This window comes from Phaseolus vulgaris, chromosome 6, assembly GCF_051622355.1.
Source record: "Phaseolus vulgaris cultivar YP4 chromosome 6, ASM5162235v1, whole genome shotgun sequence".
Taxonomy (NCBI): domain Eukaryota; kingdom Viridiplantae; phylum Streptophyta; class Magnoliopsida; order Fabales; family Fabaceae; genus Phaseolus; species Phaseolus vulgaris.
The window spans coordinates 37326840-37344043 of NC_143503.1; the positions used below are offsets into that span (position 1 = coordinate 37326840).

The following is a 17204-nucleotide window of genomic DNA, read 5'->3' on the forward strand; positions in this document are numbered from 1 at the left end:
TTCTTTCTTTGTTAAACAATGGAATTTGTATATTCTATAGTTAATAATTATGCATGCTTTACTTGGGTTGAGGTTAAAGTAAGGTTCCCTTATATTGCTTCTCATCAAGCAAGATATCTTTATATTTCCAAACAAAAAACATGTTTCTAAAATGAAAACATTTCTTTCCCCTTCTTTAAATTTTACTGAAAATTTCGTTAATATTTTTTTATAAGTAGTGTATATTTTATTTCATGTTATTTAATTATTTTATTAATGTTCAATATCTAAAAAAAAGTAATCATCCTAAAAACTTAATTGAAAATAATTTTTCTTTACTGAAATTAAAATCTTATCTCATTAATACAAAATAATTGTTTAATAATATTATATGGAACTTCTATAATGAATGACATCAAACATCATGTGTCAATACTGTAGAACAACAAAATAGTATAGTTGAAAGGAAACATGGTGATATATTAAATGTAGTAAGAGTTCTCATGATACAATCTCATCTAACCAAAATTTATTTGTCATATTGTGTGATACATGTTGCGCATATTATAAATATGTTTTCAACACCTGTTTTAAACAATTATTCTTCTCATGAAATGTTTTACAAAATTGCATCAGATTTTAATTGATTAAAGGTGTTTTGGATTTTTATGCTATGATAACACTTTGCCAACAAACAAACAAAAAACTTGATCCAATAGCATCAAAAGAATATGTTGAGCTGAATATTCAATCAAGATAAATTTTTGAGTCTAAAGATGTTGTCTTCTATGAACATGTTTTTCTATATCAAATGGTTCAAGATACTACCAATGAAATTAACCGTGCTAATGATAATTTTTTATTTTTTTTTAAAATCAACCTGTTTTGAGCCAACCTCACAAGCCATTCTTGCACTCAATGATAATGATAAAAATAACAGTAACTATGAATCAAACATTGAGGATCATGACACAAAACAAAATTTTGATCAGATTAGCATGTCCGAATGAGTACCGGAATAAAAAGATCACTTGAGTATCTAAAGGATTATCATTGTAATCTTAATGCTTCCAATACATCTTCAAAAGTTAAATATCCTTTGAATTTTGTTTTATCTTACAAAAATTTATCACTTCTTACACATCTTTTTGTTATGTCTCTTTCTTCATAAGTTGAGTCAAACTATTTATTCCAAAGCTATGAAACATGACTATTGGAGAAAAGTTATATAATATGAAACTTTTGCATTGAAGTATTTATTCCAAGTTGAGTTTTATCAATATTTTAAAAGGAAACTATTTTTTTATAATTTTTAATTATTTTTCTTTATACATATACGTAATCTATATTTTGTATTTTTTTATTCTAACATTTGTTAACTATTTGTTTTACATTTTACTTAAAAAATGATTAATGAGTATAGTGTCCATATACATTCAAACCATCAACTTTAATTAAAGAAAAAAAAATATTCTTTCTCTTCTATTCATCTCAATTCTTTTTTTATAATATATAAATTAATTTTAATTATACAATAAAGAATGTTATGTACATAGCATACAACATATATAAGAAAATCAAAATATATATTATATACGATAATAGTTCTGATTAGATATTAGTTGTTATTATGATGAAATTAAGCATCCAAAAATTTTAGTATAATTTGTTATTTTTTAATTACATATTTGATTTCATGTTATTCACATATTTTATCAATGGTTAATATCTTTAAAAATTACTTTTGTTTGTTTGAATCATAGTTTCCTCATTGTTCATATTTAAAAAGTTTTACTGAAAATGAATTATCACTGGTGAAAGAAAAAATGGAGCTATCATCGTCGTTTGGAATGCGTTTTCGCCACTCTGCGATTCCTTCTCCTCTCGCAATTCCCGCCTCCGCGTCCACGGCGGAGCCACTCAGCCAAACTCCGCCGCACAGAAACTCCGTCAAACTCCGAAGCTCCAAACCCTTCCCCTCCGCAAGAAAATCAGCCACACTTGAAATTCAGCGCTCTTCCGATTTGCCCTCGGCTCTCGCTAGGTTTTCTCTTTCACCGCTTCGCCGTCGTCTCACTATTCCTTCTTCCTTCAACATTTTCTCACTCTCTATCTGTGATTTTCAGGCTAGGAGAAACGTTGACCGTCAAAGACCTCAATGCCGCTCTTTATCACTTTAAAAATTCCAACAAATTCAACCACATCTCTCAGGTTCTCGCTTCTTCTTCTCGTTGCGTATAAACTACAAACAGCTTTTGGAGAAATGAATGTAAATTAACATTTACAGATTAACTACAGATAATTTATTTTATTTTTATCAATGCATCGTTATTTTGTTCCGCGATGTTTTTACTGTTACTGCAATTGCATTTGCAGCTCTTTAAGTGGATGCAAGAGAACAACAAGCTTGATGTTTCGTCTTATTCTCATTACATGAGGTTCATGGCGAATAATCTTGACGCTGCTGAGATGTTGCAACTGTACCATAGCATTCAAGATGAATCGGCCAGGAAAAATATCCTTGTGTGCAACTCTGTTCTTGGTTGTTTAATCAAGAAAGGCAAGTTTGATTCCGGTATGAAACTCTTTCGGCAGATGCAGCTAGATGGTCTAGTTCCTGATCCTGTTACCTATAGCACGGTATGGCATTTTATTCTTAATCTTGTGACATGCTTTCCTTACATCTTTGAAAATGAGCTGTTGTTAATTAATTCAGCATGCTTGAAGTTATAGCTTTAAAATCATACAACGCTTTGATCCTATCAAACTCCCACTCAAACGGATCCTACAGCTAGGCATTGTCCCAATAAGATTATCGCTCACTATAGGACAGTACTAAAGGCCCACGAAATCGGCTCATTTCTTTGGTTTGATGATCGTTCTTCTTGGCTTGTTGTACCCTTGAGCAGTAACATAGATTGGGCCTTCTCCAGTAGACTTTCTATTCGTAACAGGTTCCTTATGATATTAGTTAATTTAGCATGCTTGAAGTTTTGACTTTAGAGAAGAGGGAAATAGAAGGTGCCTATTATTTCATATTCTCTACTTGATTTCCTGTCTAAAAGTGTTGACTTTTTATGTTTTAGGCATTTACATGGTTCTAACTTTAGGATTTAATATTTTCCTGTTTTCTGATTTTGGTCGTTCTCATCTTTAGCTTCTTGCAGGTTGCATTAAAATAGAAAATGGCTATCCTAAGGCATTAGAGTTAATTCAGGAATTGCAACACAGTAAACTGCAGATGGATGGTGTAATTTATGGGACAATTCTGGCAGTGTGTGCTTCCAATGGTAAATGGGAAGAAGCAGAAAAATATTTTAACCAGATGAAGGATGAAGGTCACTCACGAAATGTTTATCACTATAGCTCTTTGCTCAATGCTTACTCAACATGTGGCAACTACAAAAAAGCTGATATATTATTTCAAGATATGAAATCTGAAGGGTTAGTACCAAACAAGGTTTGTTTTCCCTGTCATTTACTAATTTTTAGATTACAACTTGTGTATTGTTATTTATGGCTATTAAATCATGTTTTAGGATGTTTATGAATGGCCTTTGATAATATTACACAGGCATGACTATTGTTCGCTATGATTTAAAATTGATATTGGGACACTTAGGATATCTTAACCTCATGCCAGATACATGATGCAGAATTGTAGATGGAACAAATTGGGATTTTTTCTTCAATGGAAGCAAGTATGCTTATCATTTAAAATAATAAAATATTATTAAAGGATTGATTTTATGTGGATTGATACAAGTATCAACTACTACAAAATCAATATTGTTTGTGAAAACTAAAATCAACTGGAAAATATTGAGAATTACAAACTAATGCAGATAAAGGAAACTAAAATTGCAACTATGGCAACCATTATATCAGTTCAATGAGTAAAACAAGTGGGGCATGAAACAATAAAAAATATTTGAAGTGGATTGTCCTTGACTTTTAACCTTTACCGAATTGCTTATTTTTTTTAAATTTGAAATCAAGAAAATAATAAATTGCCTCCGAGAAAAGTAGGGGAGGAAAATATCTGCAGCTTCCTCAGTCTAACATGTCGATATAGTTTAGCCTAGAAGCGGAATATTAAAACCAGTTCGAACAACAAAGTACAAAACTGAAGTTGTTCATCCTTCTCAATGCCATAAATCTTGTTTAATCTATGGTGTGATGAGGGCCTACTAGCATTCGTAAGCTATTTTTTTTTGGCTTATAATCACTAATATGGGTTGGACAACGGTGCTTATAGTGTAAAATCATTTATGTGACTTTGCCTATCAGTTAAAGACATAGTAGGCTCATCACATAGTGTCTAGGCCTCTATGACTAAATCATGTAGTTTTCAATCCTTACCACTTCTGTTCTTCTAATCAAAACATGAATTTAGGAGCAAGGTAGTTTGGCCTGTATATTCTCCACACTTCAAGCACAGAGAGACCCTGTATGAGGGTTGTGTTAGAGAGAAATATACAATATAAAACCATTTGTATGTCTTAACCAAACATCTCTTTGTTTGTCTTGTTGAAATGCAAAACCTTTTATATGTTTCCTATATGTCACTTTCTAATATTTGATATAGAGCAAGCCTTTACTAAAACGGACTAAAATAATGATTTGCAGGTCATTTTGACTACCTTACTGAAGGTATATGTTAAGGGAGGCTTGTTTGACAAGTCTAGAGAATTATTAGCTGAACTGAAATCGTTGGGCTATGCTGAAGATGAGGTAAGAAAAACCTTTGAAATAAACAGCAAAAAGTTGTTTTGTGACTGAAACATTGTGAAATCATTTAATACATAGCATATTATCTATTCTTAACCGATGACAAAAAACAAATTGTTTCACATCATAAATTATATATCATTCTTCTAACATTTTTTTTCTACGTCTTCTTTTCCAACTACCATTATTTACTTATCTCAATCCATATGCAGATGCCATACTGTATATTAATGGATGGCCTAGCTAAGGCAGGACAGATACATGAAGCCAAACTTATCTTTGATGAAATGATGAAAAACCATGTCAGATCAGGTAAGTTTTCTTCAATGAAATAATATGACATGATAAACATTCATATAAATATTTGGTTATTCTAAGCTATTGGCTAGTCCCGAGGATTTAAAGGAATCAAAATGGTATAAGTTCATTTGCCGTATATTACCTGACTTGACTTTTTCATGGTGATGCAATGAACTAGAAAGTATAATTCTCTTTTTTCTCACTTTTTTTGGCAGTCCAGTATTATTTTTTAAATTTATTTATTCTTTATATACATATAACCTCTCTTGGATCTTAAGCTTTTAGTAAAGTTGATCCTTGGCATGGTCTCATTCGAATGCAATCACCTACCATGATTGCCTGCACTTATCACTCACGATAAGCTTTTGGGATAGTTGGTCTTTAACAGCTTCACATGTAATGAAAACGAATAAAAAAAACTAATAGAAATGTGTTAACACTATCCTTCTTGTTGCTACACTTATTCCTATCATTCCATTTTTTGAAGTCCTGCAGGAATTTCTGTTCTTAGAATTAATAATACATATTCATAAGTCTTAACTGAGCTCTGTTTTTCTTTATGCTATTAACCTTTAGTTATTGTAGCTTTCATACTTCTCATATTTTCAATTGGTAATAATTTGTTGATTTATTTCCCACATGTGCAGATGGCTATGCTCATAGTATCATGATATCAGCATTATGTCGTTCCAAGCTTTTTCGGGAAGCAAAACAGTTAGCCAAGGATTTTGAAACCACCTCTAATAAATATGACATAGTTATACTGAATTCAATGCTCTGTGCTTTCTGTAGAGTAGGTGAAATGGAAAGTGTTATGGAAACTCTAAAAAAGATGGATGAACTGGCAATCAGTCCTAGCTACAATACCTTCCATATTCTAATAAAATACTTCTGTAGGGAAAAAATGTATCTATTAGCTTATCGAACCATGAAGGACATGCATAGTAAAGGCCATCAACCTGGAGAGGTATGGTGTTTTATCCAAGTACTAATATGGAGTCCCCTGTATTATTATTGAACTTGGTCTTCCTCGTTATGTTACTGAAAACTGTCCTTTTAATTTTATTATGTGTACTACGCATCTTTTTGGATCTTTGTAAGGGCAAGGCTGCTACCTTATTTCCTAAAGGTCACAGGTTTGAATCCTTGAAGCAGCCACTCTGCTAGTCGGGTTAAGGCTGTACGCAACTATCCTCCCTAGACCTCACTAGTTGGAAGCCTTGTGCTCTGGGTTTTCATTTATTGTTTGGACCCTGGTTAGGGATTTCTCATTTTTGTTGCCGAGAACCTGGTGTAGATTTCTGCTTTCTACAATTGTATATTTTGGTGCATTTTTTCGAGATTGAGGTTTTTTTCCTTTCTTTTACGAAGATATTGTTATTAATTTTTTCTAATCTACTAGTTAGCCTTACAGTTTTACCTGATGGAACAGCTGTGTTCCTGAAGAAAAAATGAAATACCTGTAAAGTAATGATAGGAAAAGGGAAAAGAGTCGAAATGTGAAGTTGCACTTACCCAATTAAAAAAATGAGAATGTTTCATTTGATGAAGCTACTGCAATCTTATTTTCATATGTTGTTGGTTTAGTTACTAAATAAAAGTTTATCTGTTGTCTCTCTCTTTGTAGGAGCTTTGTTCCACTTTAATATCCCACCTTGGTCAGGTAAATGCTTATTCAGAGGCATTTTCTGTTTACAATATGCTGAGATATGGCAAGAGAACAATGTGCAAGTCACTTCACGAGAAGATTTTGTACATTCTCCTAGCAGGCCATCTTTTGAAAGATGCATATGTAGTAGTCAAGGTATTCTAGGTTTAAAGAATACATAAATCCGAGTGTTTCTCTTGTCATTGCAGTTCATCTGATGAATTTTATCCTGTCCAGGATAATGCTAAATATATTTCTCGTCCTCCCACCAAAAAATTTGCTATTGCATTCATGAAGTCAGGTAACATCAACTATATAAATGATGTTCTGAAGACTCTCCATGATAGTGGCTACAAGCTTGATCAGGTAATAAGCATGGTATTTCAATTTGAATACTGATATTAGAATGACATTTAATTCATGATTTTTTTTCCCTTGACATAATCACACTCACGCAAGGATTTCTCTAACCAAAAATCATACCATTACATTGCAATAGTCTTAAATTAGACCTGATGGCATTTTTGACAGTTTGAATGAAGTAGAATAACTGATTTAATTTGTTAACAACTATGCCCAGATTTTCAGAAATTCTAGAGCTATGGTTTGTGTTTTCTTTTTAACTTTTCACTCCAAAATTAATCATGTTCGTTCTTTTCTCGTGCAGGATTTATTTGCGATGGCTGTGTCACGCTATTTAGGTGAGCCTGAAAAGAAGGACTTGCTGCTACACTTACTACAGTGGATGTCAGGGCAAGGTTACATGGTTGATTCATCAACAAGGAATTTAATCCTCAAGCATTCACACTTATTTGGTCGTCAGCTCATTGCTGAGGTTTTGTCCAAACAACAAGTACAATTAAAACACAAAAATCTCACTACTTAAAACATCATCCTAACTTTAGGATCGAGGAGATAGTGCTAGATGGTACATTACTTAATTTTTCCCCTCTTCAATTTTTTCAATTGAGTTGTTATAAATAGTCTACACAGCAATTTTTCCCCTCTAGTGCTGCGGATTGACTAGTTGTATATACAGCAGATATAAATATATCCCGTCAAATTGTTATATGATCCTTTCATTTTTTTTGAGTTATTGTCAGTAACATGCTTCTTTTGCAAGTAACATCGTCAAAATGGCCATGGCTGGTAACAATCACATCCTTATTTTTTGCTCCATTAACAAGTAAAGGATGGCTGGTGGTATCTCCATCACACGTTGCAGTTCATACTTGCAGTCTGTTTTATGTTGATCAGATGAACAAGTAATAAAAGAAAGGATGATTTTGTCAGCAAAACTTAAAAGGAAAATAAGAAAAAATGAAGTGCCTAATTATCATCACCACTTAGACAAATATAGGACAAAGCAATATTGAGATGAATACAGCATATAAAGAACCAATAAACATTTATAATTTTGATATTTTCATGTCTTTTATTCTTTAAAACGTATCATAAAGCACAGACAGACAAAAATCAACACTGAAATGAAAATATAAAAGGGATGGAAAGTTATAAATTATATTGTAATTTATTTTGCATGGTCTTATGGAATAAGCGAGTTATTAAAAGAGGTAAGAAAAAGGTGAATGATATCCAATGACTTTTTAACTGTTGAACTGCTAATGTTTCTCAAACCTCCTACAGGTTCAACAGTCAAACACAGGTATCTCAACTGGATACAAATGGATTCTATCTGACCAGGCATTCCTTACACTTGGATCAGTATCAGAAAGACACTTCCAAACTGCACTATTACACTTGAATCCACTTCCAAAGGCAATTTGCCACACCCTGTCTCCTTTCTTCACTCTTCCTTGTGCCTCCAAATAGCAGAGCTCATACCACAGAGAAGAAGATGAAGTATTGCCAAATCTGTATAATGTCATCCTTGAGGCTTCACTATCTTTCTTCTGCAGCTTCAGACTTTCCTCTATGGCATCTATGACTGACTTACCTCCAGCATGTATACAGAAATGTTCGAAAGCCTTCTTAAAATTTGGTACATAGATTTCCTTACTCCCTCTTGCCCATATTTTCTTGCAAATCACTGACCATCCAAAGCGCAATTGCTCTGAATATGGCAAGACAAGAGGGCCTAAGGTTGTTATATTGGTCCTCAAAGCTGATGCAGCTACAGTAAGAAGTGATCGTGAGAGGGAAACACCCACAATCTCATTTTCATCAGATTCCTGGTAAACAGACTTGTATGCTTGGTCATTTGATCCTCTGTGTGTTCTCACAAGATGCTGAAGCTTGTACTTGGCCACTGACTTGTCTTGTTTTCTGCTAGATAGTAGAATGGCTGCTCCTCCCATTCGAAACAATACATTGGCAATAAGCATAGACTTGTCATTACCTCTGTAGCCATTTGGAGCTACAGCCTCCATGCTAAGAACTAAAGCCAATGAGTTGTTGTGAACTTTCAACAGATCTTTGGCCAAGTTTATTGACAACAATCCAGCACTGCAACCCATTCCACTCAGGTTGACACTCTTTATGTTGCTCCTGAATCCAAACTTGTTTATGATCATTGATGCAATGGATGGTGTAGGACAAAATAGGCTACAATTTGAAACAAGGATGTCAATTCTTTTAGGATTCACTTTGTGCTTGGAAAGTAGATCTTTGACAATTCTGAAAAGAACCAATTCAACTTCTTCTTGTGCAAGCTTCATGGAATCATTTGGGGGGAGCTCGTGAACTGATTCTGGCATGCAAGCCTCGACTCCAATACCAGATCTTTCCAACACTTTCATTTCAAAGTCTATTTTTTCTTGGTCAAAGTTGCATATTTCAAAGTGTTCTATCATATGAGAGTAAGGGATGCGCAAATGATCAGGAGGCATATAACAAACATAGTCAAGAAGATACACAGTTCGACGTCTAAAGCAGAAGTAAAGAAATATAAGAATTAATGCTATGGCTGCTAAAGATTGTGTGGCAGAGATGAGAGACAGATCACAGAAAGAAGGGTATATGGATAGAAGAACTTCCATTGTCATAAGCTTAAACTTAAGCATTTGAACTTGGGATATGATTTATTAGTTCAAATGTAAAGAACTAGTTCATTTTAGTGCAAGTAGGAAAGTTTTTCAAACATGCAGTTACACTCTTGCTCATGCGTTGTTGTTCCCCCATTTTCCTCTGAAAAAATGCATCCATTAGTTATCACAAAAATTGTGTGATGAACCAACAGGTAAGAAACTTTAGTTCCTTGACAAATGGTTGAGAAGGAGGAACTTTTGATTGCAAGAGAATGAGGAATTCATGACTATACAAAAAGATAACAAATTATGGATAGGAGAAGATAAATAATTACATAATTATTTAATTTTTCCATGCGCCTAATTGTTTCGGCCTATCCTATTTTATGCTATGGCCTACTTTGTGACTAGATTCTTTTATCCATTCATTAGGTGGGAAAGTAAAAAATAGTTATTCTAGGGCTCTTTCTTCCTACATCTCCATACCTTCTTGTGCCACATACTAGATGTAAAAATATTGTTTTATCCTTTTCTTTGCCACCTCGATACATAATCCGAAAGATGTTTTTGGATTCGGAAGTGTTCTTGAGATTTATAAAATTCGGAACTCCTATGGATTATGTCTGGATTACATAATCCAAAAGTTAATCTCATATTTAAAAAAGACTTTCGGATTATGTAATTCGAAAACTAATCACACATCTTAAAAAAAGACTTTCGGATTACATAATCTAGAAACTAATCTTATGTATAGAAAAGACTTCCATATTATGTAATCTGGAAACTAATCACAAAATGCTTGGATTACATAATCCAGAAGCTAATTCTGGATTAAAATAAGACTTCCGAATTATGTAATTTGGAATTTTAAAGAAAAGTATTTTAGAATAAAAAAAATTATTTATGGAGGTGGTATGGAAGCCGAAGAAGCAGCCTTATTTTAGAGGTGTAGAGATCGGTCCATAGACCATGTATAAATTGACGAATTTACATATTCATATTTTTTAACTTTTAGATTAAATGTCTTTTTCGACTCCACAAGCCGATACAATAGTTATTATAATCCAAAGAATTTTTTTCGGAAAAATATAGGGAACATGTATCGTGAAATTAATTTTTGTTTTTAATCAAAATTTTAAATATTTTTATTACTTCAAAGAAAACTTTTTGAAAATGATCATTATCAATTTTTTTATACGTAAAAAACATTTTCAGTATAAACTAAAATATTTATTATATAAAACAAATCTATAAAAACTCGTTATAATAGTTTGAATTAGATAAAAAAAATCAATTTAACATTACGAAAACGAAAGACATATTTATCCTTATTTTAATTTTTTTCCTAATTTTATTTTTTCTTGCAATTGTAAGACCGTCAAAAGTTAAGGCTGTTAACCACGTCCTTATTTTTTTAACTGACAGAAAGATTAGAATATGACAAAGTACTATTAATTCAATTTATATTCAAAAAATTATGAAAAGCAATAAGGTATAGACTGAAACCCTAAAAAATAAAAAATAAACCTTCACTGAACAAACCATAAGGGTTTTACTTTTGTGGGGTTTCTATTTTTGTCATCTTCTATGAATGGCATGTTCGTAAACAGAATAAATTATAAACCATAAATTATAACCAAGTCACGTTGTTCATGCTACTTTAAAGCTCTCCGACAAGTGCTGATAGTACTTCTTTTGCTGTTCCAAAAATCAAAATAAATCAATGTAAATTTCTATTAACTAATTTCTTCAGCACAAGGCATCAGATTTCATGTATACGAAAATAGAGGAATAAGGCTTACCCTGTCAGACACTGACGGCGAGACTTTACTTAGTGCTACTTCAAAATGAGTACTGTTGATAGTTTTATGTTTCTCTTCCACAGCAGCCATTGCCGCTTCATTCATCTGTGTAGTCAAGAAAATCAGTATTTATAATTCTAACCACTGTAACACGGACACTGACACAAAGATACGTATAATCTCTGAAATGTAGGACACGGGAACACGGATTTATATATTATATAACTATAAACTATATAAATTAACAATAAAAATTTATAAAAAGATTTATTTATTATTTTTTTAATCATAATAAAAACTTATATAATAAGTTTGATTTTTTAGAAAATTAATGTATTTCTCATTTTTAAAATTGTGTTAGAATCGTACTAGAATTATCACAAATCTAATAAATATTTTTTGAATTAGACACTTCACCCAATACGTGTCCTACAAGTGTGTCCAAGACATACCATTTAAGAGGCGTGTCCGAACCTCATTGATCCTAACTACATAGTTTGTCCCACACAAGCATACATACATACATACAAAATATACAAGAATGATATGGGGATTAAAGAGACAACATCAATAAAAGAGCAGAGACAAACCAATGCAGCAAGATCAGCGCCACTTAGGTTTTCACAACCTGCCATGGTTGCCATCGCACTCAAATCCACAGTGGCATCAATAGCCTTATTCCTTGCAAGAGCTTTCAATATCAAAACTCGCTGATCTGGGCTGGGTAGTGGAACGTACAGAAGTTTACCAAATCTACCAGGCCGTAAGAGAGCACGATCCATCACCTCAGGCCTGCAAAAATGAGAAACTGACTATGAATATGGCGTGATGTGCAGTGAAATAACTAATTCGAGAATAGATATGGTGAACAAGGTGTGTACCTATTTGTAGCACCAATCACAAAAACACCTCTTCGATGTCCTGCACCATCCAACTCAATAAGCAACTGCAAATTCATACAACTGTCATGTTTCCATCATGTTATCAGTTAAAATGGCTGTACTTTTCTCATTTCAAAAAACTACTAATTTTTTACCTGGTTCAACAGTCGTTCAATAACCCAACCACCTTCCTTACCACGTTTAGTTGTCAAAGCATCAACCTGAAAATGGCATGAAAATAAATTTTAGCATTCGTAGGTATATCATTCTATACAACAAGTTGCTTACTGAGAACTTGTTCGAACCCGTCATATAGACCAAGGAAATTAATGATAGAAATAGACTTGAACATCAATAGTTTGCTTAGTAAGCACCAATCACAAAAATAACAGCCACTAATGTGAACGACTGAAAGAATTATTTAACAATAAATAGAGGAACAGAATAAAAAACAGTAATAAAACTCCATATTAGTTTCTCCGAAGAAAGAAAATTCTAGACAATGATATATTTTATATAGATCACCATCCGAAATCAAATTGGTATATCATTATAAAATATTCAAGTTAACCAACACTGCTAAGAAGAGAACCAGAAACAAACCTCGTCAAAGAAAAGTATACAAGGTGCACATGTCCTTGCACGGCTAAACAATGTCCGAACTGCAAGCTCGCTTTCTCCAACATATTTATTTAAAAGTTCAGGACCCTAAAATTGCAACAAAGCAATTTAATCATTTACAAAAATACGTATTCAAAACAAGACAGCCAACATTAATGAGAAATGGGATGAGTATTTAAACAGACCTTGATATGGATAAAACTAGCCCCTGCCTCACTGGCAACAGCTTTGGCAATCAGCGTTTTACCACAACCAGGAGGTCCATAAAGCAAAAATCCAGTCTCAAGATCAACCCCGAGCCCCTAAAATAAATTAATACATGCACAGAAATCAATGAGTGATATACAACTTACTATAATTTTCTTGAAATGTCAAAGACAAAAATCAAACCAAGTTTTAGCAAAAGAACATGAAACTTATTAAGAGAATTTAAATATACAGTAACCAAATTACTAAATATTGATCGCAGATTTTCTGTATACTTACTTACATAGATAAGGAAGGGCATCTAATGATAAGGCTGATATAGATTGGTGTAACACTCACTATCTGTTATTCCATAATCCCTATCCCAAGGTAACTCCCTAACTTGAGGGGAAAAATATATAATGATAATTCTTACCAATCACCTGCCTTTTTGTCTAGAACAAAATTCTAAAAATTCACATGATTAAAACCATGATAACCAGTTGCATCACACATTTTGTTCAATACAGTAAAGGGAAGGGAGTGACCATCATAAAGAAATATTAAAAATCTATGAGTATGAAATAGTCATTTAATAAGAGAACCCAAGGCCTAAGAACCCCCATATTAGAATCTCATACTTCCAATGAGGTGGCAATTCCAAATCATGCAATTGAATCCTAACATTATAGCTACTCAACAATTGCAATATTAAAAGAGAAATATGAAATAGAAAAGAAATAAAATTAAACAGAGACTGCAATTTAAAAGAAGTGCAGTAGTTTGTTTACCTCATAATCTTCAGGATATTTTATTCGCCTTACAATATATCGTTCAAACTCTTTCCTTAAGAGATCAAGGCCCCCAACGTCTTCCCATTTAACATTAGGAATGATAGAGAATCCTTCTCTTCTTAATGAAGGTTGTACCTTTTTGGATGCTTCCTGCATCAATGTCCAGATAAAAATTATTAGCAAGAAGGAGTGCTTAAAAATAGGATATTCACCTAAACTAATAGAAAAGGCTCTTGTGACCCATAGATGCTCATAATAATAATAAGTAGACAAGCATAGAAATAAAAAGCACCTCAAAATCGGACATTTTGATGGCAAGCTTGTCCACTTCTTCAGCCGACCAAGGTTCCCTCCACCAGTCTTCAACATGCTCGCTCGTGAGTTCTTCAGATAATTCACGTCTCCTTTCATCAATTATTCTCTTCATTGCCAAATTACCAGCCTTGTCAACCAGAGCTGCCAAATCAGCACCAACAAAACCTGATGTAGCCCTGGCTATTTTCTGTAGATCAAATAAACCCTCAAGTCTAAGATTGGAAGTAAGCACAGATAGGATCTCCTCCCTGGCAAATTCATCAGGATGACCAATGATAATTTCACGATCAAACCGACCAGGCCTTCTCAGGGCAGGGTCAACAGCATCAGGCCTATTTGTAGCTCCTATTACAAGAACATAGCCAGCACTCTCTGAATCATCCGTTGGAAGCCTACTTGATTGATCCATGCAAGTCATTAATTGCGTCACAATTCGTTTCTCCATCTCACGCTGCAAATTCTCTCTTTTAGAAGCAATTGCATCAATCTCATCAATAAAGACGATCGAAGGTGCAGTTCTGTAAGCTTTAGCAAAAAGTTCTCTAATATTTTCTTCAGATGCACCTAATCACAAAAGACGCCAATATATCAAATTACGTTCAATTTTTTATATTTAGCATTAGTCATAGATTGGTCTCAAATTATTTTTTATAGTCACTTCTCTAACATTTTTAGAGAAACTTTGATTGATGTGATGTTATTTGCGCTATCAAATTGGATTATTATAAATAGAATAATACAACTGAACTATTGAACTATCAAGAACACAAAGTCAAAATTAAAGTCCAAACATTGCTAATACCTGAGACTCCAGAGACTACCTCAGTAGCTGAAATCTGATAGAAAGGAAGACCAGTCTCATTAGCTATAGCATGAGCAAGTTTGGTCTTCCCACATCCAGGTGGACCATGCAACAAAATGCCAGCCATTGGCTTCACTCCTAACTGCTTAGGCAACTGGGGATGAAACAAAGGTACAATTACTTCCATCTTCAGTTCCTCCAAAACCTCCTTCATCCCACCTAAATCCTTAAATCTCGGTCCATCCTTCCCCTTCCCCTCACCATTTGAAACTTCACTATTCGAAACCGAACGCAGAGATTGCTTCCGCACCTCATTCACCTCATTCAGAACAGTGCCTTTACTTCTATTACTCATCTCCAATTCAACGTTCTTTTCCACCGCCGCCGCCGCCACCACCTTCTTCGGCGTATACGACTTCCTTAGCATTTCCTTCATCAAATCAAACTGAGGCTCCACCTTCTCCCCGTAAATTGCGTCCTCCGAAGTCGACACCGCTTCCTCATCATCACTCTCCGAAGAAGCAGAGGACGACGAGGAAGGATCCTGCACCCTCCTTCGCGCGTGTAACGCTTCCATCTTCTTCAACCTCTCTTCACCCTCGTCAATTTTCTTCCTACGCTTTCGAGACGCGCTTCGGGACTCCATGTTGTCGTCATCGTCACCATCGGAATACTTCGGCGTGGAAGTTTGATTATGCTGCGCGGTGGAATGAACCGCTTCCTGAACAAATCGAATTAGGGTTTGGTGTTTAGTTCGGTGATAATCGGGGTAAGTCGAACGGAGATGGTTGGCGATTTCTTCCGCCGTGGAGTATTTGGACTTGCAGGTATCAATGCGGCGACGGAGGGCTTGTTGCAGAGACCTTCCTCCTCCGTTTCTTCCCATTTTCCCTAATACTCTCTCACTCTCTGTGTTGTCTTCTTCTTCTTCAACTCTATTCCCTAACCAAAACAGTAGCTACAGTTCTCGCAAACCCTAATCAAAACGGTAGCGTTTCCTAAGACGCTCTTTTGTTTAACGTTCGAACTTCATAAAATATAAACTATAATCTACAATTATATATAAACCATATTTTTTACTCATTTTACATATCTTATTTAACTTATTTTGTAAAAATTATTTTAGTTTTATAACTATTTTCTCCTACTAGTATTTTTAAAATTTATCATTAAATAAATAGCACACCACAGATCATTTTATAATATAAAAGCATGGAGTAATTTCTTTAATATATATAATTATACCAAATATATTGTCGTTTTTTTAATTAAATAAGCTTTTACTAACTTAAAATAATTGTATTATTTGATACAATATATATCTATAAAATTTCAAGTAACTTGTAACTTTCCATTAAAAAATAATTACATAATCTTTCTAGTAAAAATAATAATGTTGAAGATTAAAAACTAAATTTAGTTTTTTTTAATCATTAAAAAAATCATTTTTCTACAAAATCCTTTCTTACCAATTTTAATTACATGTTGAGTGGAAGATATTTGTGAGAAGAAAAATAAGAAGATGTGTTGGCCCTATAACTTTTTGTTTGGATACCTCAAATTAAAATTTTCATTATTATTTCGTATTCTAATATTTTGGTTTTATTATGGTTTGAATATTGTGCTAAAATATGTAATTAGTTTAAGCTCTGTTTTTAATTTTTTAATTGTTTAGAATGTTTAATCATGTTTCTCAATTTCACAACACATAAGTTGTCTTTTGCATTCACGACTTTACATGACACAAATGAAGAAGTTGTCTTCTCAATTAACGACTTTTAAAGACACAAAATAAAAAAGTTTCACACATTGTTGGTAATTTTTGCAAGACCGTGTGCACGCACCATCTCATTTATTTCCTCACATCGCTACAACAATTCTTACTAAGATGGATACAACAATTCAACAAATGTGTATGAACAACCGCTTCAATTTCCAACTTTTCTTTCTTCACTCTCTATCCCAATTCTCAAAACATGATAGTTTCTTAAATAACACCTTCCTCCAAACCCATACCATACCATTCCAACATGCATCATATCGTTTTCATCTTCTTGTCTTAAACATATGATAATTTAGCTATATTATAAAGTTAAAGTAGATTAAAACTATATTTTATTGCAGTGATAGAAAAAATTATAAAATAGTTTTATAGAAA

General features: G+C 33.4%; 3 protein-coding genes across 13 annotated transcripts; 1 reads left to right on the forward strand and 2 right to left on the reverse strand.

The window, feature by feature from the left end:
* Window positions 1-1754: 1754 nt before the first annotated feature.
* EMB3103 (Pentatricopeptide repeat (PPR) superfamily protein) lies at window positions 1755-9838 on the forward strand. Of its 11 annotated transcripts, none has more exons than XR_011084619.2 (12): window positions 1772-2023; window positions 2106-2190; window positions 2356-2619; window positions 3137-3439; window positions 4609-4713; window positions 4923-5022; window positions 5658-5977; window positions 6638-6814; window positions 6896-7024; window positions 7326-7586; window positions 8306-8853; window positions 8952-9838. XR_011084619.2 is itself a non-coding variant. In XM_090303424.1 (11 exons), exons 4-10 carry the CDS (start codon window positions 3221-3223, stop codon window positions 7542-7544), a joined length of 1269 nt encoding a protein of 422 aa, XP_090159550.1. In that variant the 5' UTR covers window positions 1787-2023; window positions 2106-2190; window positions 2356-2619; window positions 3147-3220; the 3' UTR covers window positions 7545-7586; window positions 8306-9838. The 11 variants fall into 11 exon arrangements, 4 of the variants coding, with proteins under 4 accessions (XP_090159549.1, XP_090159550.1, XP_068497358.1 ...); XR_011084620.2 differs by having other exon boundaries at window positions 8956-9838; XR_016521513.1 differs by having other exon boundaries at window positions 1787-2023; window positions 2106-2248.
* KCS7 (3-ketoacyl-CoA synthase 7) lies at window positions 8308-9681 on the reverse strand. The gene has a single exon (XM_068641258.1). The coding sequence runs from the start codon at window positions 9679-9681 to the stop codon at window positions 8308-8310; it is 1374 nt and encodes a 457-aa protein (XP_068497359.1).
* Window positions 9839-11083: 1245 nt separating the features above from the next.
* CDC48C (cell division cycle 48C) lies at window positions 11084-16079 on the reverse strand. The gene is made up of 10 exons (XM_068641260.1): window positions 15047-16079; window positions 14222-14808; window positions 13927-14079; window positions 13135-13251; window positions 12932-13036; window positions 12484-12549; window positions 12329-12393; window positions 12038-12239; window positions 11448-11552; window positions 11084-11343 (listed from the first exon to the last, which is right to left on the reverse strand). The coding sequence occupies exons 1-10, from the start codon at window positions 15930-15932 to the stop codon at window positions 11296-11298; spliced, it is 2334 nt and encodes a 777-aa protein (XP_068497361.1). The 5' UTR covers window positions 15933-16079; the 3' UTR covers window positions 11084-11295.
* Window positions 16080-17204: the final 1125 nt, after the last annotated feature.

Bases quoted from the DNA above. Each gene is read 5' to 3' on its own strand.
- EMB3103 (XM_090303423.1), top strand. From the start codon at position 1,806: ATGGAGCTATCATCGTCGTTTGGAATGCGTTTTCGCCACTCTGCGATT. The intron at 5,978-6,637 runs GTATGGTGTTTT...CTCTCTTTGTAG, and splicing joins AAGGCCATCAACCTGGAGAG to GAGCTTTGTTCCACTTTAAT. The intron at 6,815-6,895 runs GTATTCTAGGTT...TATCCTGTCCAG, and splicing joins ATGCATATGTAGTAGTCAAG to GATAATGCTAAATATATTTC.
- KCS7 (XM_068641258.1), bottom strand. From the start codon at position 9,681: ATGCTTAAGTTTAAGCTTATGACAATGGAAGTTCTTCTATCCATATAC.
- CDC48C (XM_068641260.1), bottom strand. From the start codon at position 15,932: ATGGGAAGAAACGGAGGAGGAAGGTCTCTGCAACAAGCCCTCCGTCGC. The intron at 14,809-15,046 runs GTATTAGCAATG...TTTTGTGATTAG, and splicing joins GGTAGTCTCTGGAGTCTCAG to GTGCATCTGAAGAAAATATT. The intron at 12,394-12,483 runs GTAAAAAATTAG...ATGAATTTGCAG, and splicing joins TTGAACGACTGTTGAACCAG to TTGCTTATTGAGTTGGATGG.